Raw genomic sequence first — 26,320 nt, 5'->3', positions numbered from 1 at the left:
GGTCCTTTAGGACTGAAGCATATCTTATGCCACCCTAAGGGACCCACACACAAATTAGACACAGACTGCAATTGCAGGCTGAGTGACATTGTGCAAACCCTGTTTGAAAACATGACATGGCACATTCCTGTGTGCGATGCCAAAAACACTGCATGGGCTATAATCAGCCCTACTGCAGGCCTTGGATCCCTAAGGCAGGGTGCATTACAGTACATGTGAGGACATATCTGCATGAGCAGATAATATGCCCCTGTAATGTCTAACTCCATTGTTGGATATTACAATTGAGCAGGGAAGCCATCTTGAGGTATGTACTGTGAGAAAGTGGCTCTGTATATACCGTTCCCAAATAGGTACAGCGTGTACAGAGTCCACAGCCCCCAGAGGTTTGGCAGAGGTTAAAGTTAGATATAACCTTACTCTCTAAAATGGTAGCTTGGTCAAGCAGTAAGGCAGTATCAGAGGACAGTGTAAAGCATTTGTTGTACACACTCAGTCAGCACATGGTCTCACACACTCAAGAACTGAACTTTAGGCCAATGGTTTATATAAAAAATATATGGTTGTTTTATTTTAGAAACAACAATAGGTATCAAAATATACTTTCTCAGAATGAGATGCTTTAGTTAAATACTTTTGCAATATGCAATTTACTTTTGCAGGCAATAGTTACAGGTAGTTGCAATAGGCAACACAATTTCAAACACAATAATACATTGAGTTCAATGTGAGTTTTAAGTTATTTGCACTTGATTACTTTCAGGATTACTTTTCTAACTCCAGGACTGGATCCTAGATTAAAACCTGAGACAGTTCTTGGAAACAAGTGAGTAAATTCGTTTTAGTTTCTGTTGTGATTTTTAAGCAATATTTTGCTATTTTAAAAGTTGACAGAAGAAATTTCATAGAAAAACAGTCAATGGTTCCCTATGGAAGAAAATTCAAGTTACGGGTAAAGTATGTTCTCGTTACTTTTGTAATCCAGGGCTGGGCTCCTAGGCTTAGTACTGGGACCTCTATCTAAAACAGGTAAGTAATTACGTTTTCACAGTTGGTACGATTTTTAAAGAATATTTGTAGTTTGCAAAAATCGACACTTTTAGAAGAAATTTCACAGAAAAACAGTCAAGGATTTCTTTTGGAGGAAAATTGGGTTAGTGGTAAGTACGGTTGTGAGTACTTTTCAGGGTCAGTGCTGGGCACCAAGAGTCCTTGGGGTCTTCGTCCACCCCGGCACAGGCCAGGCTTGGCGGGTGCAGAGTGTGCAGGGTTCGCAGTTCCGGGCTCATGCCAGGGGTCAGAAACTTGCTTTGAGCAGAGCCACTGCTCATGGGAGTCCCAGATGCTCAGATTCACAAGATAGCCAGGTCCTCCGGGGTTTGTGAGGTTGCTGGCCACAGGAGGTGCCCGAATTTAGCAGAAGCAGGTTCGAGGGTCGACAGGCCGGTAGGGCTGGGGCCAAAGCAGTTGGTGTCTTCCTCTTCTTAGCAGCTGCACGGCAGGTCTTGTTTCTTCTTGTTCTTTTTTGCTTTTTCGGAATCTGAGGAAGGAAGGTTCAGGGTGCCCCTAAATACTAGATTTAGAGGCGTTACAGGTAGGTAAAGGCCAGGGACCAATGGGTCCCTGCCCTGGGTGGGTACACCCCCTATCCTGCCACTATCCTGTGGGAGGGGGGCAGTAGCCTAGTCCTGATTGGGCAGGGCTTCCCATCTTCAAGATGGCGAGAGCCCGGATATGTGCTTCACCTCGCCTCCCCCACCTGAGGGGTGGGGTTGGCAGAGGCTTGCACATCCCCGGTCCTTACTTGGGGTTTCCGACAAGTCTTCCCGCCAGAGTGGGGGTCAGAACCAGTGGGGGCCAGATGCTGGTACAGCAAGTGGCCTGGAGAAGCTCACAAAGGCAGCATGCCTTTGAAGCTTCCCCCTGCCCATCCTGGGGGAGGAGACCTAGCACCTCACCCAGGATGTGCATTGTTGCAGGCCCAGGAGAGCAGGGGCTCTCCACCCAGGGGTCCAGCAACAAGTCTGCTGTGTGGCAGCCTCTCAGACAAGACATGGATTGTAGGTTAGGTTTCAGGGGCAGGGTTTAAGATGCCCTCTATAGTGCTTTGTACATTAAATCCCACACTGGCATCAGTGCGGGTTTAATGTGCTGAGAAGTTTGATACCAAACTTCTCAGTCTTCAGTGTTGCCATTATGGTGCTGTGGAGTTCGTGTTTGACGAGCTCTCAGCACCATATACTCTTAAATGGCAGCACTGCACTTACAGTGCTCAGGAATGGACCTGGGTACTGTAGGGGCACAGGGCTCATGCTCCTGTGCCCACACCACTGGCATAGGGCACTCAGCTAGAGGGGTGGCTGATGTATGCCAAGGCAGTGTAGGTGGTGGGCATGGCACACAGGGATGTGGGCCAATGTCGACTCTTGGTTTTGTCTTGTACCCAGACACTCAGCCTGCAAGGGCAGTGTGTGTTAGGGTACAGGGCTTCTAAGGGTGGCACAATAAGTGCTGCAGCCCTTAGAGGCCTTCCCTGGTCACAAGGCCCTGGGTACCTAGGGTACCATTTACCAGGGGCTGACATGTGGCCAGGGTTTGCCAATTTGGGTTTTAGGGAAGGAACATAGGCCCTGGGTCCCTGATTGGCAGGAGTCCAGGACACACTTAGTCAAAGTACAGTCAGCAATTCAGCAAAACGTGGGGGCATACCATGCAAGAAAGATGGCGCTTTCTCACATGTACTCAGCACTGGTAAAAACGAGTTCCCCAGCTACATAATGGCTTTACTGAAAAATAAGATGTTTGGTGTCAAACACCTTGTATAAATAAGCCCACACGGATTCCAGCAATGGATTTATTAATACTAGCACACAGAGGGTACCTTAGAGGTACCCCCTGAAGCCTACTAGTCCTCTGGTGTGCTGGCTGCCTGGCCCGGTCCAGGCTGCCACCACAGACGAGTTTCTGACCCCCTAGAAACTTGAGAGCCCCACTCAAAGAGGTCAGAAACAATGCCTGCTCTGGCAGAGGTGTTTAAAAACTCCTCCATAGGATGGCTAGTAAAGCAGGGAGCTTCTAAGTGCACACTGCCTTTGATATGCAAGCCTGGCTTCATCCAGACCGGAGAGATGCTACCCCTTGCCCTGAGATCCATTTGGCACCAGGACAGGTGGGGAATTTGCTATGCATGAAGGTGTGTTGCTCCAAGCTAGTCACTCCCCTAGCGTGACAGCCTGAAGTGAACATGAAAGAATTCCACCATCTTGAGTGTGGTGGAATTAGGAACTTTGGGACAGGGTGATACCCACTCCCCACAGGAAGTGGTCCTCTAGGGGGCTGTAGTGACCCCAGGGTAAGTATCCCATTGGCTACTACCCCTCACTCCCCTTAACTCCCCCTAAATTTAGTATTTAGGTGGCCGCTGACACCAGGAACATAGATTTGTCTGCCTAAAGAAGGACAAAGAGGCCACAGCGTGAGAACTGTGGAGCAGCGACTGACTTGGTGCCAACCCTGTAAGCCTGCCTGCCGTACCTAACTGCACAAACCCAGCTCGTCCAGAAAGCGGTGTCACCTCCAAAATCTGTGGAATAGTGACCCACGACTTCACCTGGCCAGCGACATCTCCCTTGGAACATAGTTGCTTCCCTGCACGTTTGCAGGTACCAAAGGACTGGCACGAGAGCCTCTGTCAGTGCAACCCTGCCAGACTAAACAGCACTGCACACTAGCCCCCCAGCCTGAGTTGCAGTGAACGGACAGTGCCCTTGAGGTACAGAGACCCTCAAGAGTTGAGTCCATGCCCTTGGGCTCCACCGGGCTGACCCCCTAGTTCCCAGCAGCAGCTTTTACCAGACAGCAGGAATCACGAGCCTTGTACCACGTAACCCAGACACTAAGAAGCACCACTGCACACAACCCCCTTAGCCTGGGGAGAAATGTACTCTAGAGCTGGTCCCACCTTTGCGTTTGGCTGGACTGGTCCCCCAGTCCCTACCAGCAGCCTGTTTTTGCAGGTTCCTCTACAACCGCAAGTGCATCCCATATTGTGACCTCGCTGGAGAAACTACCTCCAGCCAGAGTTCCATTGGACCAGCGGTGTGCCTATGTACCCGTGCATCTCAAGATCGAAGGTCTCTGGTGGTTTCGAATGGACTGGTCTCCCAGTCCCTGCATGCAGCCTCTTTGTGATCAGTCTGTTTCTCATCGATTTAAACAGGGCACCCGCCGCTGAATTACACCTTTGCCCCCAGAGCTGACTGAGGTGACCTGTTGATGCTGCCTTGGACCTTGCCCCATACTTACCTTAAGTCCTGAAGAACAGTCACGCAAGTCGCTGCTAAGTGCCTGCACGAAGCTGACTCTGTATATGTATACCACTAGGTAGTTATACCGTGCACAGAGTCAAGAGATTCTCCAGAAGTGTACAGGGCTCAATGTAAACCCAAAGTGCTCTATTAGTGGTAGTGTGGGCAAGCAGCTTTGGGCCTAACAGAGGAGTGCAAGACATTTATTGCACAGACAGACCAATAAGGGACACACGACTCAAAAAGGAGATAGATACCAATTTTAGAAAAATAAGCTTTGTTCAAATTTTATTGTAAGACCAAGGTCTTCACAAAAAGGTAAGCACGTTTTTCAGGAAAAATACTTGATTCTTTTAAAAGCCGACAGAGCAATTTTTGAACAGTTAATGATTGTCATATGGAGGAACACAACAATGCGGTTTTGGTTTTACAGTTAAGTACCCAACTTACATTTCCAGTCTTCAGGGACTAGGATCAGCAGAGACAAGGTTTAGGCAAGAACAAAGTCTGCACCACCAGCGGCAAAGGGGAGGCCGGAAGCAGAGGTTAAATTCGGAGCTGGACTCAATGCGCTTCAATGGAAACAGGGCGGCGCTTGAAACCACACTGCTTGCAAGTAGGCAAATCGGTTGCAGGGGCTTGGAGCAAGCACAGGGAGGGGGAACCACGAAGAAGCACCAAACACACCACCAGCGGCACAGTGGCGGCAGGGTGCAAATCTAGCATTGGCGACCAATGGTTTTCAGTGGAGAACTTGCTTCAAACAAACTGAGACCTGTGGCAGCAGAGGTAAGTAGAGATGTAGGGAGCCGTAGGGCACTGGCTGTTCAGCTCATCAAAGCACAGAGTCTTTAGGTGCAGGTATGTCCTTAGACGTCAGATTCTTCTTATCGGAGCTGGTCACGGTCAGAGGGAGCCTCTAGATTCACGCTGCAGGCGTTGTTATGGAGTCCAGGAGGGGTCAGCCAACACTAGGCTTGAGGTCACGATCGCTGGGGAACCTGTTTTGGATCGGTGAGCTACCTGGACACGCCGGGTGCAGAGTGGGCAAGACTCACAGTTCCAGAGGGCACCAGTGTCCTTTGTGTAGGTTTCTTGAGGACAGATCAGCTTGCCTCTGGAGTCTCTGGGCTTTGTCAAAGGGCAGGCAGTCTTCCTCTGATTCTGGGAGTCGCTGGCTGCAGGACAGGCGTTGTCTTTTGCAGGGTCTTTGAAGCTGGAGACAGGTCCTTAGGGCTGGGGCCAAGTCAGTAGGTGTCTTAAGGCTTCGCTGCACTGTGACTTCTTCGTCCTTATTCTTAGGTCAGCAGGAACTCATTTCCAGGTCTGGGGGAGCCACCTAAATACTACATTTAGGTGCTTTTTACGAGAGTAGCAGGTAGGATCAATGGGCACCTTACCTGGGATGATTATATCCTTTATTATGCCACCCTACTGTGGGAGGGGGAATAGTCCTAGCCCTGATTGGAGGGGATCTTCCAATCTTTAAGTTGGTGGAGACTGAAAAATGTGCTTCACCTCACCTCCTGCCTTTTGAGTGGCGGTGGCAGAGTTGGGCAGACCTATTTTATGTTTTCCCGTGGGTTTTCCGCCCAAAGTAGGAGTGTAAACTGGGGGCTGCTATCTGCTGCTAGCAGCAGTGGGGGTCACATTACAAAGGCGGCAGGCATTTAAAGCTTCTCCTTCGAGCACTGGCCCATCCTGGGGGAGGAGGTGTGACACCTCTGCCTAGGATGTGCATTGTTTCTGGTCCCAGACAGCAGGGGCTCTCCACCCAGGGGTACAGAAATAGGTCTGGTGGGGGCTGGCTGCCTACAGCCGGTCAGAGACCACACCAGGATTGGTAGGTTTTCAGGGGGCACCTCTGAGGTGCCTTATGAGTACATGGTACACTAAATCCCGCACTGGCATCCGTGTGGATTTAGTGAGAGGAGTAGTTTGGTACCAAACTCTGTGTTCAATGAAGCCACCATGGTGCTGTGGAACTAGAGTTGTCTAGTTTCCAGCCCATGTACTCTCTATGGATTGACTGGCACTTACAACATAAGGAATGGATCCTAATATTTTAGGAGCATATCTGCCCTCACCTTTGGTATAGTGCAACCTGCCTTTGGGCTGCAAGACCTGCTAGAGGGGTGAAGTACCTACAGCTTCAGGCCGTGCTGGCTGGCATGGCAACCAGACAGGGTGCCCTGTCAACTTCGTCGTTTTATACCTCACAGGGGCATGCAAGGGCAATGGCGTGGTTCCAGTGAGGGAGATCCCAGGGGACAGTCTTCAGCTCCCTGGCCCTAGTTACCCAGGGACCACACTTACTAGGGACTTACAGGGGGGCAGAAGTAACAATTGTGGATATGTTTTAGTGGAGAAGCGCTGGCATGGGGGACATTGTTAGCAGGGACTCTATACACTACAATTGAAACCACATCAAAACCAGGCAAAAAGTGGGGGCTAACCATGCAAAAAGAGGCACTTTCTCATAGTCTGCGACAGGATAGCATGCCAAGTTCAGACAACCACTTGTAGACTCTAATGCTCTAAAGGCAATGTACCAAAAGTGGAGGCAGTGAGGAGAATGGATTTAGCATCCATATTAGGATCAGAGGGGTAGGTCCCAAACTTAATGGGTAATTTTTTGTAACCAACTGGTCATTTTTGGCATACTTCAGCAGCAAAGGCACTTATGGAACCAGAGCCAATGCTTTATACTGGCAAGGGAGGTGGCGCACTGGGTTAGGGTCCCATCAGAGCATTAAGATTCTATCTCTTTGGAACCTGAGTTTTTAGATAGATGGTTTAAATGGCATCAGAAGGGGGCATGGCCAAGATGGCGGCTAAGCTGTAGCGACCTTTGTGAGCTCCGCTGCCTGCCACAGGTACAAGACAGCTAGGAGCTGCCCTCGGGTCCCCAAACACCAACAAAGAACCTCCAGTGCGCTAGGCGGCAGCCGGAGCACTCGGCGGTCGAGTTTGCTGGCTGCGAACGGAGCATATGCACAGACGAACCCCGGAAGCCATCGGCAGCTGCAGTGCAAAATGTCACCCGTCGGCATCTCCCGGAGGTCGGCCGTCGGAGGCGACCGGGAGGGCTTGGCAGCAACGCAGAGCGAGAGGAGGGGACGGCGGAGGTAGCGGTCGGGAGGGAGGCCAGCCAGTGCACGCCCTTCGCAGACTGGCGGCGAGCAGCGGTAAGGCCAGAGTGAAGGCATACAAGAGACCTGCCATCAATAACACGTAATGGGAGCTGCCCCCAGCCCTCAGATGCCAGCAAGGAGCACCAGACACGCCAAAATCGCCGGGGCACTCAGTGGATGTGCCTGCTGGTTGCAGACGGGGCGGAGGTGCGGTGGAGCCTGGGACATCATTGATGGTTGCCACGCAGATGGCGCTGGCCTAGGCTCCCCGGTGGTTGGCGGCCTGGGACGGCCGGGAGGACCCAGCGCCACCCCGTGGTGAACGGAGGAGGCGGCAGATGCTGCGACTGGGGGTGCAGAAGACCAGTGCACACTGTGGAGAGACCAGAGAGAGTGTTAACACAGGGCCTATCTGGGAGAAGTGCCAGGTCCCTTGCCTGCCGCAACTGCAGAGGAGGTGAAGATCCCCCGGGATGCATACGGTAGTATTCCTGGGGACTCTCTCCCCACCCCCCCTTGCACCAGGGAGAGTGGAGTTTACAGGTGGGGGTACAGCGGAAGAGAGACTAAGAGCCTTGGGCAGCTGCACGAAGTGAGACAGGCCCGCACCAGTCAGGAGGCCTATAGGACCAGTGACCAGAGCATTAGGCAGAGCAGCCCGCACCTGTGGCTACCGGAGCAGAGGAAATGGCAGCTCCCTGTGACAGGTATAATGCCATCTTAAGGGGGCGAAGTTGGCAGCCTAGAGCTATAGCGGACCCAGGGAGACAACTCCAAGGATCTAAGTGATGTGCATCAAGGGGACTGGAGGTAAAAACACAGTCTACAGAGGCAGTTCAGAGAAAAGAAGCAGATGCGAGGAATACGGGACCGTTCAATTCCTGAGAGAAGGAAAGGCATCCTCAAAATCCCCCACCAAGAAGGAAGGCAGCATAAAAGATTTGCTCACCAATTCTACCCCCAAAAAACAAACAGGACACAATACTAGCCCCGAGAAAACAGTGGGAGACCGGGAGGAGGAGGAAGCCCCAGTTGTGAGAAAGTGCCCTCTTTCTGCATGGTTGCCCCCACTTTCTGCTGAATTGCTGATGTGCTTTACTGAGTGTGCTCTGGGCTCCTGCTAATCGGGTACCCAGGGCCTATGTTCTTTCACTAAAACTACATTGAAGCCTAAACCCATTTGGCATCTCTGGCCACAGGTCACCACCTGGTAAATGGTACCACAGTTACCCAGGGCACTGTGACCAGAGAAGGCCTCTAAGGGGTGCAGCACTTATTGTTCCACCCTTAGAGGTCCTGTACCCCGACACTCACATACTGCCTTTGCAGGCTGTGTGTTTTGGTGCAGAACAAAGTGAAGAGTCGACATGGCACACATCTGTGTGCCATGCCTACAACCCACTACCCTGGCATAGATCAGTCACCCCTCTAGCTGGAAGCACTATACCAGTGGTGAGGGTACAGGTGCATGAGCCCTGTACCCCTACAGTGTCTAAGTCCATTCTTAGACATTGTAAGTGCAGTGCTGCCATTAGGAGTATATGGTGCTGGGAGTTTGTCATTTCGAACTCCACAGCACCATAATGGCTACACTGAAAACGGAGAAGTTTGGTATCAAACTTCTCAGCACATTAAACCCACACTGATGCCAGTGTGGGATTTAATGAAAAATGTACACAGAGAGCATCTTAGAGATGCCCCCTGAAAAACGACCAGCCTCTGGTGGGTTCCCTGATTGGTACACACCAGCCTGCCACCACGAGACATGTTTCTGGACCCTAGGGTGGGAGCCTTTGCTCCCTGAGCCCAGAAACAAAGCCTTTCCTGGGCGGAGGTGTTCACACTTCCGCAGGCCAGGAAGTGCCATCTGTGGCAGGGGAGCTTCAAAGGCCTGGCAGCCTTTGTAATGCGACCCCAGCCTCTCCTGCTATCAGGAGCAGGCCCCCTTCCTGTCTTCCTCTCCTTTTCGGCAGGAAGACAGGCGGGAAAGTTTATCCAGGCCAGAAGGTTTGCTACCTCTGCCAACCGAACCCCTCAGGTGGGGGAGGCGAGGTGAAGCCCCCTCTTCAGTGCCGGCCATCTTGCAGATGGCAGGCACTCCCCGATCAGGATTAGGGATTGTGCTCACTCCCCCACGTTGGGTGAGCACACCCAGGGTGTAGTCACCCTAAGGTCAGTAGCCCATTGGCTACTGACCTTGAGACCCCTAAAACGAGCCCTAAATACAGTATTTAGGGGGCAGCCCTGAACCAAGAAGGTAGATTTCCACAACCTGGTCACAGTGCCCTGGGTAACATTTACCAGGGGCTGACCTGTGGCCAGAGATGCCAATTGGGTTAGTTTTTGGGAAAGAACACAGGCCCTGGGAACCTGATTGGCAGGTACCCAGGCCACATCAAGTGACAGTGCATCAGTAGTCTAGCAAAAAGTGAGTGTGGGGGGGTTACTGCAACAGAAACCCACTTTCCTACACAAGCCCCCCCCCCCAGCCCAAAGGCCAGGAGACTCAGCCAAAGCTGGGAGAGTCTTCATAGTCTTTCAGGCGAGGAAGAGTAGAGGAAGTGGTTTGAAAGGCAGAATCCTGTGTTGGTACTGTTTAGCAATGGTGTCTCAAAGCCATGCCAAATGTGCGCTCCAATCGAATGTTCAATTATTTCTTTACCGCATTTTGCGGTCTCTCAATGTAGCTACAATTCAAATCTTACTCCAGAAGGTGGAGGGGTTAGAAACAAGCACAGTATGCTATGGTAAATATCACTAAATACCATGACTGTCCAGTCAATGATTTGAGTTCTTAGATTAAAACCAGCACTTCATTAATGGTTAAGTAAATAGGACACTTAAAGTGGAGTTTCACCATGAAAACCAGGTGATGCTGGCATCTTCTGGTCCCAAGAAAGGAGCATAAATGCTTTTGTACCTTCTAGTTGCAAAACACTAGATTTTTGTTAAATTGACCCAAAGGCTGATATTGTTAGAGGACCACCTGGTAGATCCCTCTTAGCTAAAAAATGAAATGCATCTTTTACAGAGTAAAGTGGAACTAGCAGGTGTCTCCCGCTACCTCTCTAGCGAGTTATGTTTTGTTAGACAAGGAGAATTCAGACACACTTTTGTCAGATAATTTTTCCCTACAGGTGCAGAGGCCAGACCATCAACTCCTGAACCAGTATGCGCGCACACACACAATGAATAGAACTTTAGATTTGTACGATTATTATGCAGTATTTGTCTGCAACTCATAAGAAACCATGAGCGCGATTGCTATAAACAAGAAATAATCTGCAAGTCCAGCTTTAGAAAAATTCCAATTTCCAGGTTTCTTCAGGCACCCCCATTCCACTAGTCTACTAGCTATCTACTGTGACTAGATGTTACCAGCCATCAACCTTCTATAGCTTTATTTTACTAAGCCTTATTTATACCAACCCCTTTATAATTCCCACTTTATGCTGGCATCTGGTCAGCAGTCAGGATTCATCTCTTCACCATCTCCCCAGCAACCTCTCCAAGTGTATATCCCTGTCCAAGCCCCGTTACAATGTATAACTTTGTTTCTAATGGGCTTATGGTGCAAGGAGGGGGCACTTGTGATCAGCTTTTGATTTGCTACAAAACATTGCAAACCATGCCCTTTTAAAAAAGTACATGGAAGATAATGGTGGTCATCTCCCTTGCAACCACAACTGCATGTGCACCAGAGAAGTGGAGAGTTTTCTGTGTCCGTCCTTTTAGTTGGAATAATGTCAAAATTGAGAAGAAAGTTAGCATTACAATTCAAACCACAAGTTTGATTTTCTAGGCCCTATACCTATTAAACAATTCTTATTAATTGCAGTAATGTTTGTGAGCCATCATGCCTGTCTTGCAAGTAACATATGTTAATGAGGGGGGGGCGTGGCTAACCGAGCAGCGAGATGGCCGCTCTTTGAGTGAGCTCCGCCGGCTGCACATGAATAAATCCTTCAATATCCTACACAACGCTACCGAGGGGCCCGGCTTCCGTGTGTAAATGTTGCGGCAGTCCGGAGGCACGATCAACTGAATCCTTGCAGCTCGCGAGCGGCTGGGCGCCGAGATCTGGCGGCCGCGGGTGACGCCGGCCCGTGCACCAAGGCCCGCCTGCCGCTGAGGAGCCCGAGACGGCGGTGACACCTGCCCGAGCCTCGGGGATTACTGGGCCTACGGAGATCGGCGGAGGTGAGACCACTCTGGCGCTCTTGGCGCGGGGCTGGGAGCTGCCAGCGGCCATCACGCGGAGACCATTGTGAACGGAGGAGGGGAGCGGAGCGACCATTAGACGGAGGTAACGGCTCGGGGGAAGGTCGGGGCTTGGGCGGAAGCGTGACGCCGCCATTTTGCGGGGCTACTGGGTCGATAGAGGAGAAGCTGTGGACCCGTGGCGCACTACAGCCCACCCTGCGTGAACCCCCTGCTTGGCGTGCCCCTGAGCCCCTGCGGATCGCCGTTTGGCGTACGGGCGTCGATCTTGCCCTGCTACCAGGGGCTCCGCTCCCGGGCACGGAACCGTATTAACTACCTCAGCCTGATCCTGCCGGAGCCTTTCCCGTGCTCTATCCTCCGCCCGGAGATCGTAGGGGGACCTTGGTGGGGTCACAGAAGGACACTGAGCAGCCCACCGTGGATTGGGGCTGCTGACCCCCCAGTTCCCTCCTGCAACGACTCACACTGTCGGCCCTAAAAACATACGCGGTGCGCCGGGGAGCGCTCCCTACCACAGCCTGCACCCCGTGCTCCACGCGTGTCAGAGATGGGGGGCACGAAGGATGCAAAGCAGCCCAAACTGACTTTTGACCATAAGCAGAAGGCCAAGCAACACACAGCGGAAACGGGAGCCGCGTCGTCTCCTCCCAAGAGACTGCCGCTGAGATTGATTTTGGCGCTTTAATGATGGAGGTTAGATCTAGCCTGAAGAGTATCGACGCAAAGTTGGATGCTATGGCCACACAGCTAGAGGCGGTCAAGTCCAAAGTGGACGTACACGAAACGAGGCTAGACTGCCTAGAAAACAGGCATACTGAATGTGCCGAGTTTCAGCAGCAGGCGAAAAATCACAACCAATATTGAGCGCGAACTGGAATCCATGCGGGCTAAGGCGGACGATCTAGAAGCGCGCTCCCGGAGGTCCAACGTTAGAATCACGGGCATTCCGGAGACGGACAACACCGGAAAGATGGAGGTCTTCGTGACTGATCTCCTACACGAGCTGTTTGACCCGGACCTGTCCCAGGTATTTACGGTGGAGAGGGCGCACAGGACACTGGGCAAGAGACCGCCACCAGGCGCCACCCCACGCCCTATATTAGCCAAGCTGCTCAATTTCCAGGACAGGGACCGCATCCTGCAGATGGCCCGTGAAAAAGGCAAGATCATCCATAAAGGGAATCATATCTCATTTTACCCTGATTTCACCCCCCTCGTCCAGGCTGCCAGAAAGGAGTTCATACCTGCGAAGAAACTCTTGATGCAGGCCGGAGTCCAATACTCCTTGCTATACCCAGCCAAATTGAAGATCTTCCATGAACAAACTGCCCACTTCTTCACCGACGCTAAGTCAGCCTTGAAGTTTGCTAAACATGTCAGTGGCCCTGGCGCCAGACGCAAATCGCCGAGGTTGGAGGAGGAAGCGGCCCGCACAAGCGACAACGATTGAGGGACTGAGGGTAATGGGGTCTGTGTTGCCCCTTTCAGCTAAAGCGGACACTCGCTGGCTTGTTTGGTTCCCTCAAGAGGTGAAATGGAGGGCACTACTGGAACTGCTGGAGCTGGCCTATTCATGTTGGGAGGGTCTTGGTTGTTGACGGTGTCACAGGTCTGAGGCGTACTGGACGGCAAACAACTAAGGTACCGTTTGTTCCATGCTGCTGGGCCCCCTCGGGTGTCGCGTATTACCTTCAGTGTGCAGCCACCCTGTGTATTCAGGGGTGTCAGCTAGGAGCACCTCGCCCCATGGGGAATCTCCCGTTGTTTTTGTTCTTGTTTGACTCAAGTGCGATTCAGAGCACATATGGGATTCTAGCGCAACCTGATTGGGGGGTTGGCGTGGGTGGGGGGTGGGGGGGGATGTTGAATGTTCGGTTACCGGTGCTGGTGGAGCGAGTAGCAATCTATATTCTCATGACTGTGCTGCGCGGGGGTGTGCGGCGGCCTGGGCCTGTCGGTGTGGGGGGGGGGGAGCGGGGTGGCGGCCTGGTCGCCCTGGATGTGCTATAGACATGGGGGGAGTTAAACTGTGGACTTGGAACATTCGTGGCCTTGGGGACTATAAAAAAGCCAGATTGATGCACAACATGTTGACCAGACACAATGTAGACATTTGCTTGCTGCAGGAATCTCACATCAACTCGATCCCATCGCCCAGGCTGAAACACCACAGGTGGTCGCATGTATATTCAGCTATCTACTCTAACTATGCCCGGGGGGTGGCTGTCCTCATACGGAAAGGGTTGGATTGGAGAGAGCATCATTGTGTACTGGATAAGGAGGGTCGTTATGTACTGGTGCATGGCTCCTTGCAGGGCAGGCCGCTGGTTCTGGCCGCTATCTATGGCCCAAATGTAGACGACCCTGATTTTTTTCGCAATGTTTGGGCGCAAATAGTGTTGCTCGATTGTAGCCTGATAGTGGTGGGGGGGGATTTCAATGTTGTGTTGGACGATGATTGGGACAGAAGGGGTGCTAGTAGACCTACGCATGCGAAGGCGAGACAGGCGTTGCTAGATGTGATGGAGGAGGGGAGACTGACTGATGTGTGGAGACTTCGTCACCCTGGGGAGAGAATGGGGACCTGTATTACGTGTCATCATGACGCTTGGTCCCGCCTAGACTTTTGGCTGCTGTCTCCTGAGGTGGCTACATGGGTGGGGGAGGTTGACATTCAGGCCAGGTCGCTCTCGGACCACGCCCCCTGCATGCTAGAGCTGCGTGTGCCCAACGTGGCCCCTAGGGCGTTTTCATGGCGGTTGCCGGCCCATGCCCTTACGGATCAGGTGTTCACGGAAGAAATCAGAGAGGACATTGTCAAGTACTTTGCCGAAAACGAGGGTTCGGCCTCCTCTGAGGCCGTGGTGTGGGACGCTTTTAAGGCGGTGATACGGGGCCAGTGCATAGCTCGGCAGGCAGGGGTGCTACATACCATACGTCGGACACTGGCTAAGCTAGAGCAAGAACTCAAGGAGCTGGACTTGGCTTTCTGCCGAGACCCGACGTTAGCTATTGCAGGAAGTATTAAAGCAAAACTGTTGGACTTCAACGAGGAGGCACAGAGGGAGGTGAAGTTTTTAGGGAAACAGGCCGAAGCCCGCAGATATGGGGAAGGCGACAGGCCGAGCAGGACACTAGCTAGACTGATCGCTCCCCAGGCTCAGGCGCATTATATACACACCATCAGGAATAGTGAGGGGACACAGGTCATGGGCCAAGAGGCGGTGCTGAAGGCCTTTGCCGATTTTTATGCTTCCCTTTACACGTCCAAGCACTCTGCTGCTCCGCCTTCCCTGGACGGTTTTCTTGACTCTATCGCCCTTGTCTGGTTCAATGACAACCATAGACAATACATGGACCTGCCTGTCTCGGCCCAAGACATAGCTCAGGTTATCAAGAGCATGCCAGCTAATAAAGCTCCCGGCCCAGATGGCCTAACCACAATGTTTTACAAGACATACGCTGAAGAACTGGCCCCGAAACTGCACTCCGTATTCGTGGAGGCGCTGGAGCTGGGTGCCCTCCCGGACTCCATGCGCGAGGCGCTCATAGTCACCCTATTAAAACCCGACAAAGACGAATCATACTTGGACTCCTATCGTCCCCTTTCTCTCATAAATGTGGACGCTAAAATTTTCGCCAAAGTCATTGCAGACAAGTTGCAGCCGCTGCTGCCGATCATCGCTCTCCCGGACCAGTCAGGATTCATTCCTGGCCGTGCCACCTCGCACAACCTCAGAACACTTTTCTCCATCCTACATTATCTCCACCCCTCTGTCCAGGCTGCAGTCGTGTTTTTAGACGCGACTAAGGCCTTCGATTCGTTGGAGTGGCCGTACCTGTTTCGTGTCTTGAGCAGGATGGGCTTCAGTCGTAACTTTATTACTCTCATCCAATTGCTATATGACAGACCTCGAGCTCGAGTGCGAGTAAATGGCCTGGTGTCCGAGCCCTTTCCCATCTCCAGGGGGACGAGACAGGGGTGCCCACTGTCGCCCCTCCTCTTTGCTATTGCGATGGAGCCACTGGCGGCCAGAATACGCCAACACCACACGGCGAGAGGGATAAGCTTCAGCTCTCGTAGTCTGCTGATCTCTCTTTATGCAGATGACGTCACTCTGTATGTCTCAAGCCCCGCAGAGAATTTGAATCCACTGCTCCGAGAATTTGTACGTTTCGAGGGTCTGGCGGGCGTGTCTATAAATTGGTCCAAGTCAGTCGTGTTCCCTCTAACTGGCGAGACAGCTCAACCTCCTTCGGACTACCCCCTACGTTGGGAGACCGACGCGGTCAAATACTTAGGTATTTGGATTAGTCGGGACACGCAGGAACTATGGTCTCTTAACTTCGGCAGAGCGGTCGGCTGGCTGGAGCGGAGAGTGGAGGCCTGGAACAAACTTCCCCTGTCCCTGGTTGCGAGGGTTGCACTGGCGAAAAGGGTAGTTCTCCCGAAATTCCTATATCTGTTCGTTAATCTTCCACTGCCCATGACAGCATGCTTCCATGCACGAGTCCGCTCCTTACTTGTATCTCTGGTGTGGGCTGGGCGGCAGGCAAGGACCTCTTGGGCTTTGCTCACACTCCCGCTGCGACAGGGGGGCCTCGGGGCGCCTGACCTGAAGCTCTACTCGCTGTGCGCTCAGGCTCAATTTTTGCACTTCTGGGTATTCCCCACCCCCTACCAGCCGCATGTAGCGGTGGAATTGGCCGCGGTTGCCCCGCTGCCACTTCGGGTGGCGTTGTATGGCAGGGTCTCCCGCCCCTCGAAGGAGGTGGACACCGTTGAAATGATCCGCTGGTCATGGAAGGAGTTGCGCCGGAGGGCGGGCCTTCCCTTGCTCTATGCGCCGGCCATTCCGCTGCGAAGCAACCCGATGCTGCCCTGCCTTTGCGCCAGGGGAGATACCATCACGCTCCAGGGGAAACGGGTGGCTACTTTCGCAGACATCTACCCTGATGGGACGTTTGGAGCGTTGTGTGTCCGGGAGGACGGTCAGCCTACCTCGTTCTCGGACGCGCTTCTGTATCACTCTCTCCGGGAGTCCTGCAAGAAGATGTGGCCTCAATTCCCCGAGGAACCCCCACAACTGGATGCCCTGCAGAACTTGCTGTCACGACCCTCCCCCGCGAAACTGGTATCAAGACTGTACAACTGCATGCAGGAGCAGGCCCCGCTCACTGTGCCTGTGGCCAAACAGGCCTGGGCCGCAGACCTGGACGGTGCCCTGTCAGATGACATGTGGGAATACTGCTGTAAGCAGCTCACGGCGCTGTCACCGAACTATAGGCTACGGCTGGTCCACTTCAAATTCTTGCACCGGTACTATCGCACACCAGTGTTGCTACACCGCATGGGAATCCGCACTGACGCTTCATGCTGGAAGTGTGGTGGTGCTGACGCGTCCTTTCTCCATGTGGCGTGGAGCTGCCCAAGGCTGGATGAGTACTGGTCGAGCATCTTTGAGGCCATCAATCACATTTTACACAGGTCAGATGAACCCACTCCGCTTTTGGGGCTCCTGGGATACGTTAAAGACACCGAACCCGTTGACAGGAAACTGCACGCGATGCTGCTGCTTTACGCTAAACGCCAGGTGGCGATACACTGGGGCCGTGGAGCCTTGCCCACGTTTGCCGCATGGGTTCGAGACGTTACATATGGTCAGACACAACTCACGAACTACTGGGAGACGATGCCCACCGCGTCTAGGCCCAATGACATCTGGGAACCGTTCCTGCAGTGGACTAGAGAGCGGGCGGGTTCGGATACCTCTGTGGACTCCCCTGGGACGGGTGTTTCGGACGACATGGGGTGAACCTTTGTGCCCTGTGAGCATTGTGTTGGGATGGATGGATACATGCTTGGTGGATGTGTTTGAGGGCTGTGGAATGTATTGCTCTTGCCGGATCCCCTGCCTGCTGCATCCTATCGGGTTTGACGTGTTGCCCCCCTTCCCGTCCAGGCGCCCTGCCGTTTTGTCCTGCTGCGTTCCCTCCCCCCCCCTCCCCCGCCCCCGCCCCATGGCCGCTGCCTTGCGATCCTCCTGCAGCCACCGATACTGCTTGTAGTCGTCCCTCTATGACGGACGGGCCCTTGTACGTGAGCCCCTGCGTATGCGAGATGAGATGTCTGTTGGTTTTTTTGTCTTTTTGTAATAGCTCTGCACCGAAGTTTGCTGTTTCCCTCCGATTGTTGCGGGGGGGTTGGGTGAAAAGGTGGTAGTGGACGATTTACCTATTCAGTACCTCTTTCATGTGCTGCGGTCCTAGTACTCGCCGGAGTGCCTGGATGAGACCGTGAGCCTAGGATTCGTTTCTAGTACACGAAACCCAAAAATGTAAGACCAATCCACTCTACACTGGTTACACCTTGGTACTCCTCACCAGGGTTGAGGGTGTGCATCGCCATTAATGTTAGGATATTACATTGTTTACGTCTCCTAATCTGGTACACCTCAATTGTAAACATTTGTTGATATTGCGGCCTGCCTCCGGGTTGTTGGCGTGACGCAGTGTGACCATTCTTTTGCACAATAAAGGTCTTTATAAAAAAAAAAAAAAAAAAAACATATGTTAATGAGCAAACCTTCAAGTGTTCAAAATGTGACTTATAAGAAACACAAAATCAGACAAAGACTTAGTTACATAAATTCCCTAATCTTACCTCATCCTGCATATGAAGGACCGTCGGGATCCCATACTCATCCTCATAGAAGACGGCTGACCTTCCTTTTTTACAGTTCCAGTCTTCAGATCCAAGATACGGCCTGAAGGAGGAGCAGCAGTAAGAAAGGGATGTTACTCAAAGCATGAATATGCTATAGACACAGTTACTCATTATGTAACCTTAAAAAGCACAGCTTCCATTAACAACCATTACCAACAGAAGGACGGCACCGCTCAACCTCCATGTGCAAGAATGTATATACTGCATGACAGCGCTACACGCTTTCTATTTATAAGCAGTATTCACTGTATGACTACACAAATCACTCCTCTTTACAAGGCTAAACTCGCTATATGTCTGCACCGGATGTTCGCTGTTCACAGGCATTACTGTTTACATGTACTGTAAAGCCTCCAAATAATCATTAAACAGAGATGCAAACTACTGAATAACTGCATGAAAACCTGTAGCAAGAAAAACTCTTTAACTCTAATAAGGAATAAAGTGTTTTGCGCTCCAAATTGTAAATCAGAAGAATAAGCCTGTGTGACCCTCACACTCATGTCAAAACTGCAACATCTCGGTTGATGAATGGCATCATAACATTTTCACCGTCACTTACACAAGGTCAAAAATGAACTCCACGACGGATGCATGGGGCGGAGATCAAGGTAAATCAGGCGCGGGGCTGCCAACAGAAACCTAGGAAGATTTGGTCCCACTGGGCGACATATAGGGGCATAGACCTACCTCCCCTGCCACCAACTGACCCTCTATGAATTCGGCCTTTACATCTATCGGACCGTTAAGATGCCCAAGATGAGCAGCTCTGTTGTCAGTACATATATATATCTAGATATACTGTGTTCAGTGAACTATGTGGCAACCTGTGTCAAGTTTCAGTTGACGGGTCTGCTGTTTTGCAGGCTTGTTTGAGGTTTAAAGATAATTGGTACTCTCTAATCCGAACTGTATCTATAATGTATTCTTGGGGCTCCGCCCACCACGTGCCATGGAAATGTAATAAAATTTGATATGGAGAAAAAAAAACTGAACTCCACAATATTAAGGTGTAAACACCCAAAGGTTTCCTCGGAGCAAATCTTACCAGACATAGCATTTTCAGATGTAGAAAGCTGTTCTCGTAGTTTGTCCACATCATCGGGGTGCACCTGGTCATATAAGGTGCTGCCAAACCACTCGGATTGTGGCTGGTTCAACACAGGGGTCACAGAGTCAGACACATACACCACTCGTCCTGTCTCACAAGACACCACAAAAAGAAAGCCATCTGCTGCCTCCAAGATGAGGTGTTTAAGCTCCTGGGATGAAGTAAATGACATTAGTGAGTCATCTGCATCTCTGTCAAAATCATGAACATGCACCACTTGAAGACCCTAATGTTAAATACAAAGCGGTCACATCCAGGATGTAGAACATCACAACTGAAACAAAGTAAGAGACCCTCAAAACCTATGCATGCAGTGAGTTTAAGCATGTGAATCTATGAAAGATTAATTACTGGAGAACTGCACATTTGTGTTGCACGAAAAGACAGATGACGGGTGTAATCCATTTTACAGAGTCGGCGTATTTTTGGACATGCATCGCAGCCTTTAATAAAACATTTCCTATTTTTGACCCTAAAACATATGTATCTGGTGGATGAAGGAGGCTTTCGACCCATTTTATATCCCAGTGTAGATTTCCTGTGCCCAGAGCAACCCATTTATTCAACCTTTCTCTGGGATGGGTCTATCTCCAGGGCAACAGGCGCAGATTAGCGTGAGGCCATACACAACACCTTTATTAGTCTGAACTAATCTACCAGACGGCCATTAACTCAGCTAACACGGTTTTATAATGAGAAACATTCAAATAATAAATAAAACAGAAGCGCCAAGTAATATATACATTAACTTGCAAGCACCTGATCGGTGAGGAAGGAAGGTTTGTAGGTGCCGTCCGTGGATGTGTTACCGGTGCCCCGCAGGGACTTCATGTGTGACACAGCCATGCGAAGGATGGTCAGTTTGTCTGGCTTGCGTGCCAAGGCACTACAGGTGGGCACCATGTCTGACAGCTCTGTGATGTAGGCAGTCATCTTGTTTCGACGGCGGCGTTCAATTTCACTGTGGTTTTCCCTGAGCACAAAGACCAGAATATAATGACAAAGATACCCGCACTTTGCAAGTCATGCTAGAGTTTGCTACTCTATCAACACCAATAGTGGTCTGTGGCCCAATTAGTAAAGTCAGTGAATACTCTCGAATTTGGCATGCAGGATATGGAAGAGATAATACAATATGTATAAGAATGGAGAGAGTGTGTGTGCGAGAAAGAGAGGGAAAGGCATCTAATTTAGGGTTCAGAGGGAGAAGGAGGAGATAAACTAAAAACACATCTTGGAAGATGTACTCTTACCTGCAGATGTCAAACAGAACACAAATCAGGTACCAGACACTCATGCAAATGCTGCAACACACGCAGCACTTCCTCAGAACCATCAAGTTTTAAAATGAAAAAATAAATAAGAAAATACATAGGAGGCCTTGTGGTGATAGCTAAGTCACTTTTCTGACTAAATTGGGACTTTAAGTATGTCAGACAAGGAACGGGACCTTTAGCAAAAACACTGGGCTTCACTGGTAAGGGTTTGAAATCACTAAGGAGTGTGGTCACCAGATTTTCAAAAACTGGAACACTGCATGAACATAGAAGTGGAACTACAATTTTACAATGATCAATAGGCATAGAATGACTTTACAGGGTCCACCCACACAGAAAACAGACATTGAGGCGCTTAGGGAAATTGAATGCAACTTTATGCACACAGTGTCATCTGTCATACATTGCTCCATGATAAGGGAGGCTGACTAATCCTCTACCTCAGGGTCGGTATGGTTGAAAGTCAACCAAAGCCGTACCTCAACAAAGGGAAAGTAAAGAGAAGGATCTATGTATTAGAGGTCTAGGATGGGGTACTCAGGATGGGGGGAGACAGCATCAGTGTCTCTTGTTGCCCTCACACACCCCGAGGGATGTCATGCTTCATCATCGGGCGGTGCTCCTCGTCGGGCCGGCGGTGCAATGCCCTACGGGTCCCCCGAAGGGTCTCTTTAGCGGAGATCTTTTAAGAGCGCTGCCGATTGGTGCATGCGGGTATGTGGAGGGGGAGTACCAGGGTCAGTGGTGGCTGTAGTGTGTGCAGGAATAAAAATACCTAAGGGTTACCAAGGAAACTAGTTTAATAAGAAGGTACCCTTGGTACATTAAAATACGTGGCAAAAATGTTACTAATTAAAACGTGATGTGTTTAGTAGTAACTAAAGGTACAGGTCAAATGGTCGACATGTTTCGCGCCTTTCAGTGGTCAGAGTGATCCATGGCGCTTCATCAGGACCAGTAGAAGTGAAAAGTGTGGGGAAAGGTGTCCAGACTATGTGTGGTGGGTGGGGTAAAATGTCACCCTCCCACTCGGCAATGAAAGGGAGTACAGTGTCTCCTAAACAGGTGATGTGTGCAGGGAGGAGTCTGTTGTGCCCCCTTTGCGTAAGACCTAGATCAAAAGAAGGATAAAACAAAGAGAAATGCAGAGGTTAAAAAACATATGCGGACTTGCCTTGTCGTTCCGCATAAGTTCATAGTGATCCGAGAAATCACAATTATACAATGAGACAGTCATAATGTCATGCACCCGGTTGCCCAGGCTACTCTCAGGGTTCTGTAGGAGCGGGGAGGCGTGGGTGTGGTCCCATGCCAGTCAACAGGTGGTAGGTCCCGGGTCCCGGTGGCAGTCACAGAACCCAGCTGGAGACTCGATAGGTAAACTGCTGTATCCAGCGGGGCCCGGACACCTCCACTTGGCTGTGCAACGGGGTCACCCGACGTGTCGTCAAACGAGACAGTCAAGTAGACACGTGTATTGTGTATCTAATTCGATTCGTTGGTTCAACACAAAGAAAGTGCACTAAGAGTAATCTTACCTAAAGTAAGAGCTGAAATTGCTCCTTGAGTTAAAAAGCGGCGTAGGAGGCCCACACCATCTAGGGCTGTAAATTGGAAAAAGAGCGTAACAGCAGGGAAAACCCAGAGGGTAAAGGAAACAGAAGTGAAGCGTTAGATTTACTTACATCGTAGCCGGTTGTAGAGCAGGAAAATTGCTTACGTTTGGATCTGGGTAGCCTCGAGTCATACTCACGGGTTGCTCAGGTGACGGCACTGGAAACCTGCCCGGTCCTGACGCCTGCTCGAAGGTGAATGACTGTGCCTTACCCATGGTATTTAAAGACTGAACCCCGTGATAGAAGGAGGTACCTGTTTCCGGTTCCGACGGTACGAAAGGTCGTAGGAGGCCGGAGCTGCGCATGCGCGGTGAAACCGGATGTTCCAGTGATCTCTTGTGCATGCGTGAGGAGGTGTTTTTGGCGCATGCATGGTGTGTGTGAGGTGTGTTACTGCGCGCATGCGGGCCGTGGGGTGTTTACGATGTGTAAATACAGGAATAGCAGACCAGACCACAAAAGTGGGTGTGTCACTGTTGGCTCAAGGCCAGTTTATCCTGCATGATTGCCAGGATTGAGGGTGTGGCGGTGTATGGGCGGGGCCATATGAGAACTTGCTCACGGGTGCTGAAGGTGTAAAGTTCCCATCCGTTACAGGATCATGCTTTCAATATAGCAATGACCCTCAGAGCTAACGTGACGAGCTAGGGTCTAATTATTCAGTTATTATGCTCCTAGCCGGAGGGACGGTGTGCGATGGATTACACATAGTGCATGCACACAAAAGTGTCAGTGTTAGAGCTCGCTCCATGGGATATCGTCGTTGAGCCCCTGGGTGTCTGTGTGCAGGCGGTGCACCCAGCGTTGTTCACGTCTAAAGAGCGACTCGCTACTCCAGTTCTTATTGGATTCCAGGATGGTCCATTGGATCGCTTCACAGGGGTGCCCTTTTTCCAGAAAATGGTTCGTCAGTTTTGTGGCTGCACGGGCTCGTCTGATGGTGCTTTTGTGTTCGCTGATCCTTGTTTTGATGGGTCTGGTGGTCATGCCTACATAGTAGAGTCCGCATGGGCACGAGATCAAGTATACACAATTTGTGGTGTTGCAGTTCGTGTGCTTCCTCTGTTCCCACTTTAGCTCACCAATTTTCAAGACCTTTGTGTGTCGTGTCGTGGTGCAAGCACTGCACGAACCACACGGGTAGTGCCCCTTCACTGCTGGCAGATCCCAGAGAGTGTTCTCTCTTCTCGCTTGTTTCTGGCGTGGCCGTGTATTGATCAGTTGGTCTCTTAAATTGCTGGTTCTTTTAAAGGCAAAACGAGGTGCTGGGATGTTTAGTGCATCACTATTGATGATTTTCCAGTTACGGTTGATGATTCTTTTGATTTTGTTGGAGAGGGGGGTAAAGGTTGTGACGCAGGTGATCACGTTGTTGGTCTCGGGTTCTCTCGTTTCCAGGAGGCCTTCACGGGTGTTGTTCCTAGCCCGTTTTTTAGCTTGATTAATTACTTTTACTGGATAGTGCCTCTTCGCCAGGTTCTCAGATAGGGTGTCGGCTTGTCTGTCATAGTCCTGTAGTTTGCTGCAGTTGCGCCTGATCCTGAGAAACTGGCCATAGGGTAAGTTTTCCCGTAGAGCTTTAGGGTGGTGGCTCTTAAAGCTCAGGAGGCTGTTGCAGTCAGTCTCTTTTTTGTACGTGCTGGTGTGAAGTATCCCATTTTCTAGTTGGATCAATAAGTCCAGGAAGGGGATTTTCTCGTCACTGGAGGTCATGGTGAAGCGTAAATGGGGGTCCTGATTGTTGATCCACTCAAAGAATTCCAGTGTCTTAGATGCCTGTCCTCTCCATAGGATCAGCACATCGTCTATATACCGTTTCCAAGTGACCATATGTCGATGAAATGGGTTGGCGTCTGTGAAGATGTGGTTGGCCTCAAAATGTGACATGTACAGTCCAGCCAAGCTCGGCGCAAAGGTGCTCCCCATGCTGGTCCCTTGTACCTGGTGGTAGATGGTGGTTTTGTACATAAAATAGTTGTTAGTGAGAGCAAGGGCAATGAGGGCCGAGATGAAGTTTGCCGGTGTAGACGTTGGAAGTTCCGAGTTTTGTAACAGGTTGCTTACCACTTCGATGGTTGCTTCCTGCGGGATATTCGTGTACAGTGCTTCCACGTCCAGTGTGAGCAGTAAGTTGATTTCCTCGGTGTTTTCATCATTGATGGTTTGGATGAGGTTAAGCACATCTCTGGTGTCTTTGAGGTAAGCTGGAGTAGCCTGGACCAACGGGCGCAAAAAGAAGTCACTGAACTGGCTCAAAGGTTCCAGAAGGGAACCCCCTCTCCAACAAAATCAAAAGAATCATCAACCGTAACTGGAAAATCATCAATAGTGATGCACTAAACATCCCAGCACCTCGTTTTGCCTTTAAAAGAACCAGCAATTTAAGAGACCAACTGATCAATACACGGCCACGCCAGAAACAAGCGAGAAGAGAGAACACTCTCTGGGATCTGCCAGCAGTGAAGGGGCACTACCCGTGTGGTTCGTGCAGTGCTTGCACCACGACACGACACACAAAGGTCTTGAAAATTGGTGAGCTAAAGTGGGAACAGAGGAAGCACACGAACTGCAACACCACAAATTGTGTATACTTGATCTCGTGCCCATGCGGACTCTACTATGTAGGCATGACCACCAGACCCATCAAAACAAGGATCAGCGAACACAAAAGCACCATCAGACGAGCCCGCGCAGCCACAAAACTGACGAACCATTTTCTGGAAAAAGGGCACCCCTGTGAAGCGATCCAATGGACCATCCTGGAATCCAATAAGAACTGGAGTAGCGAGTCGCTCTTTAGACGTGAACAACGCTGGGTGCACCGCCTGCACACAGACACCCAGGGGCTCAACGACGATATCCCATGGAGCGAGCTCTAACACTGACACTTTTGTGTGCATGCACTATGTGTAATCCATCGCACACCGTCCCTCCGGCTAGGAGCATAATAACTGAATAATTAGACCCTAGCTCGTCACGTTAGCTCTGAGGGTCATTGCTATATTGAAAGCATGATCCTGTAACGGATGGGAACTTTACACCTTCAGCACCCGTGAGCAAGTTCTCATATGGCCCCGCCCATACACCGCCACACCCTCAATCCTGGCAATCATGCAGGATAAACTGGCCTTGAGCCAACAGTGACACACCCACTTTTGTGGTCTGGTCTGCTATTCCTGTATTTACACATCGTAAACACCCCACGGCCCGCATGCGCGCAGTAACACACCTCACACACACCATGCATGCGCCAAAAACACCTCCTCACGCATGCACAAGAGATCACTGGAACATCCGGTTTCACCGCGCATGCGCAGCTCCGGCCTCCTACGACCTTTCGTACCGTCGGAACCGGAAACAGGTACCTCCTTCTATCACGGGGTTCAGTCTTTAAATACCATGGGTAAGGCACAGTCATTCACCTTCGAGCAGGCGTCAGGACCGGGCAGGTTTCCAGTGCCGTCACCTGAGCAACCCGTGAGTATGACTCGAGGCTACCCAGATCCAAACGTAAGCAATTTTCCTGCTCTACAACCGGCTACGATGTAAGTAAATCTAACGCTTCACTTCTGTTTCCTTTACCCTCTGGGTTTTCCCTGCTGTTACGCTCTTTTTCCAATTTACAGCCCTAGATGGTGTGGGCCTCCTACGCCGCTTTTTAACTCAAGGAGCAATTTCAGCTCTTACTTTAGGTAAGATTACTCTTAGTGCACTTTCTTTGTGTTGAACCAACGAATCGAATTAGATACACAATACACGTGTCTACTTGACTGTCTCGTTTGACGACACGTCGGGTGACCCCGTTGCACAGCCAAGTGGAGGTGTCCGGGCCCCGCTGGATACAGCAGTTTACCTATCGAGTCTCCAGCTGGGTTCTGTGACTGCCACCGGGACCCGGGACCTACCACCTGTTGACTGGCATGG

At 50.9% G+C, this 26,320-nt stretch overlaps 1 protein-coding gene across 2 annotated transcripts in view; it reads right to left on the bottom strand.

The window, feature by feature from the left end:
* Positions 1 to 26,320, bottom strand: part of ARNT (aryl hydrocarbon receptor nuclear translocator) — a 124,729-nt gene that overhangs the window by 68,896 nt on the left and 29,513 nt on the right. For both annotated transcript variants that reach the window (XM_085638857.1, XM_085638858.1), the window contains exons 5-7: positions 20,263 to 20,476; positions 19,441 to 19,654; positions 18,330 to 18,432 (exon numbers count right to left, since the gene is read on the bottom strand). In XM_085638857.1, coding sequence (XP_085494983.1) covers positions 18,330 to 18,432; positions 19,441 to 19,654; positions 20,263 to 20,476 — 531 coding nt within the window. The remainder of the gene's footprint in view (positions 1 to 18,329; positions 18,433 to 19,440; positions 19,655 to 20,262; positions 20,477 to 26,320) is intronic.

Source organism: Triturus cristatus, chromosome 12 (assembly GCF_964204655.1).
Source record: "Triturus cristatus chromosome 12, aTriCri1.1, whole genome shotgun sequence".
Taxonomy (NCBI): domain Eukaryota; kingdom Metazoa; phylum Chordata; class Amphibia; order Caudata; family Salamandridae; genus Triturus; species Triturus cristatus.
Note: the sequence above shows the minus strand (reverse complement) of the source record. Positions and strands in the feature narration are given on the sequence as shown.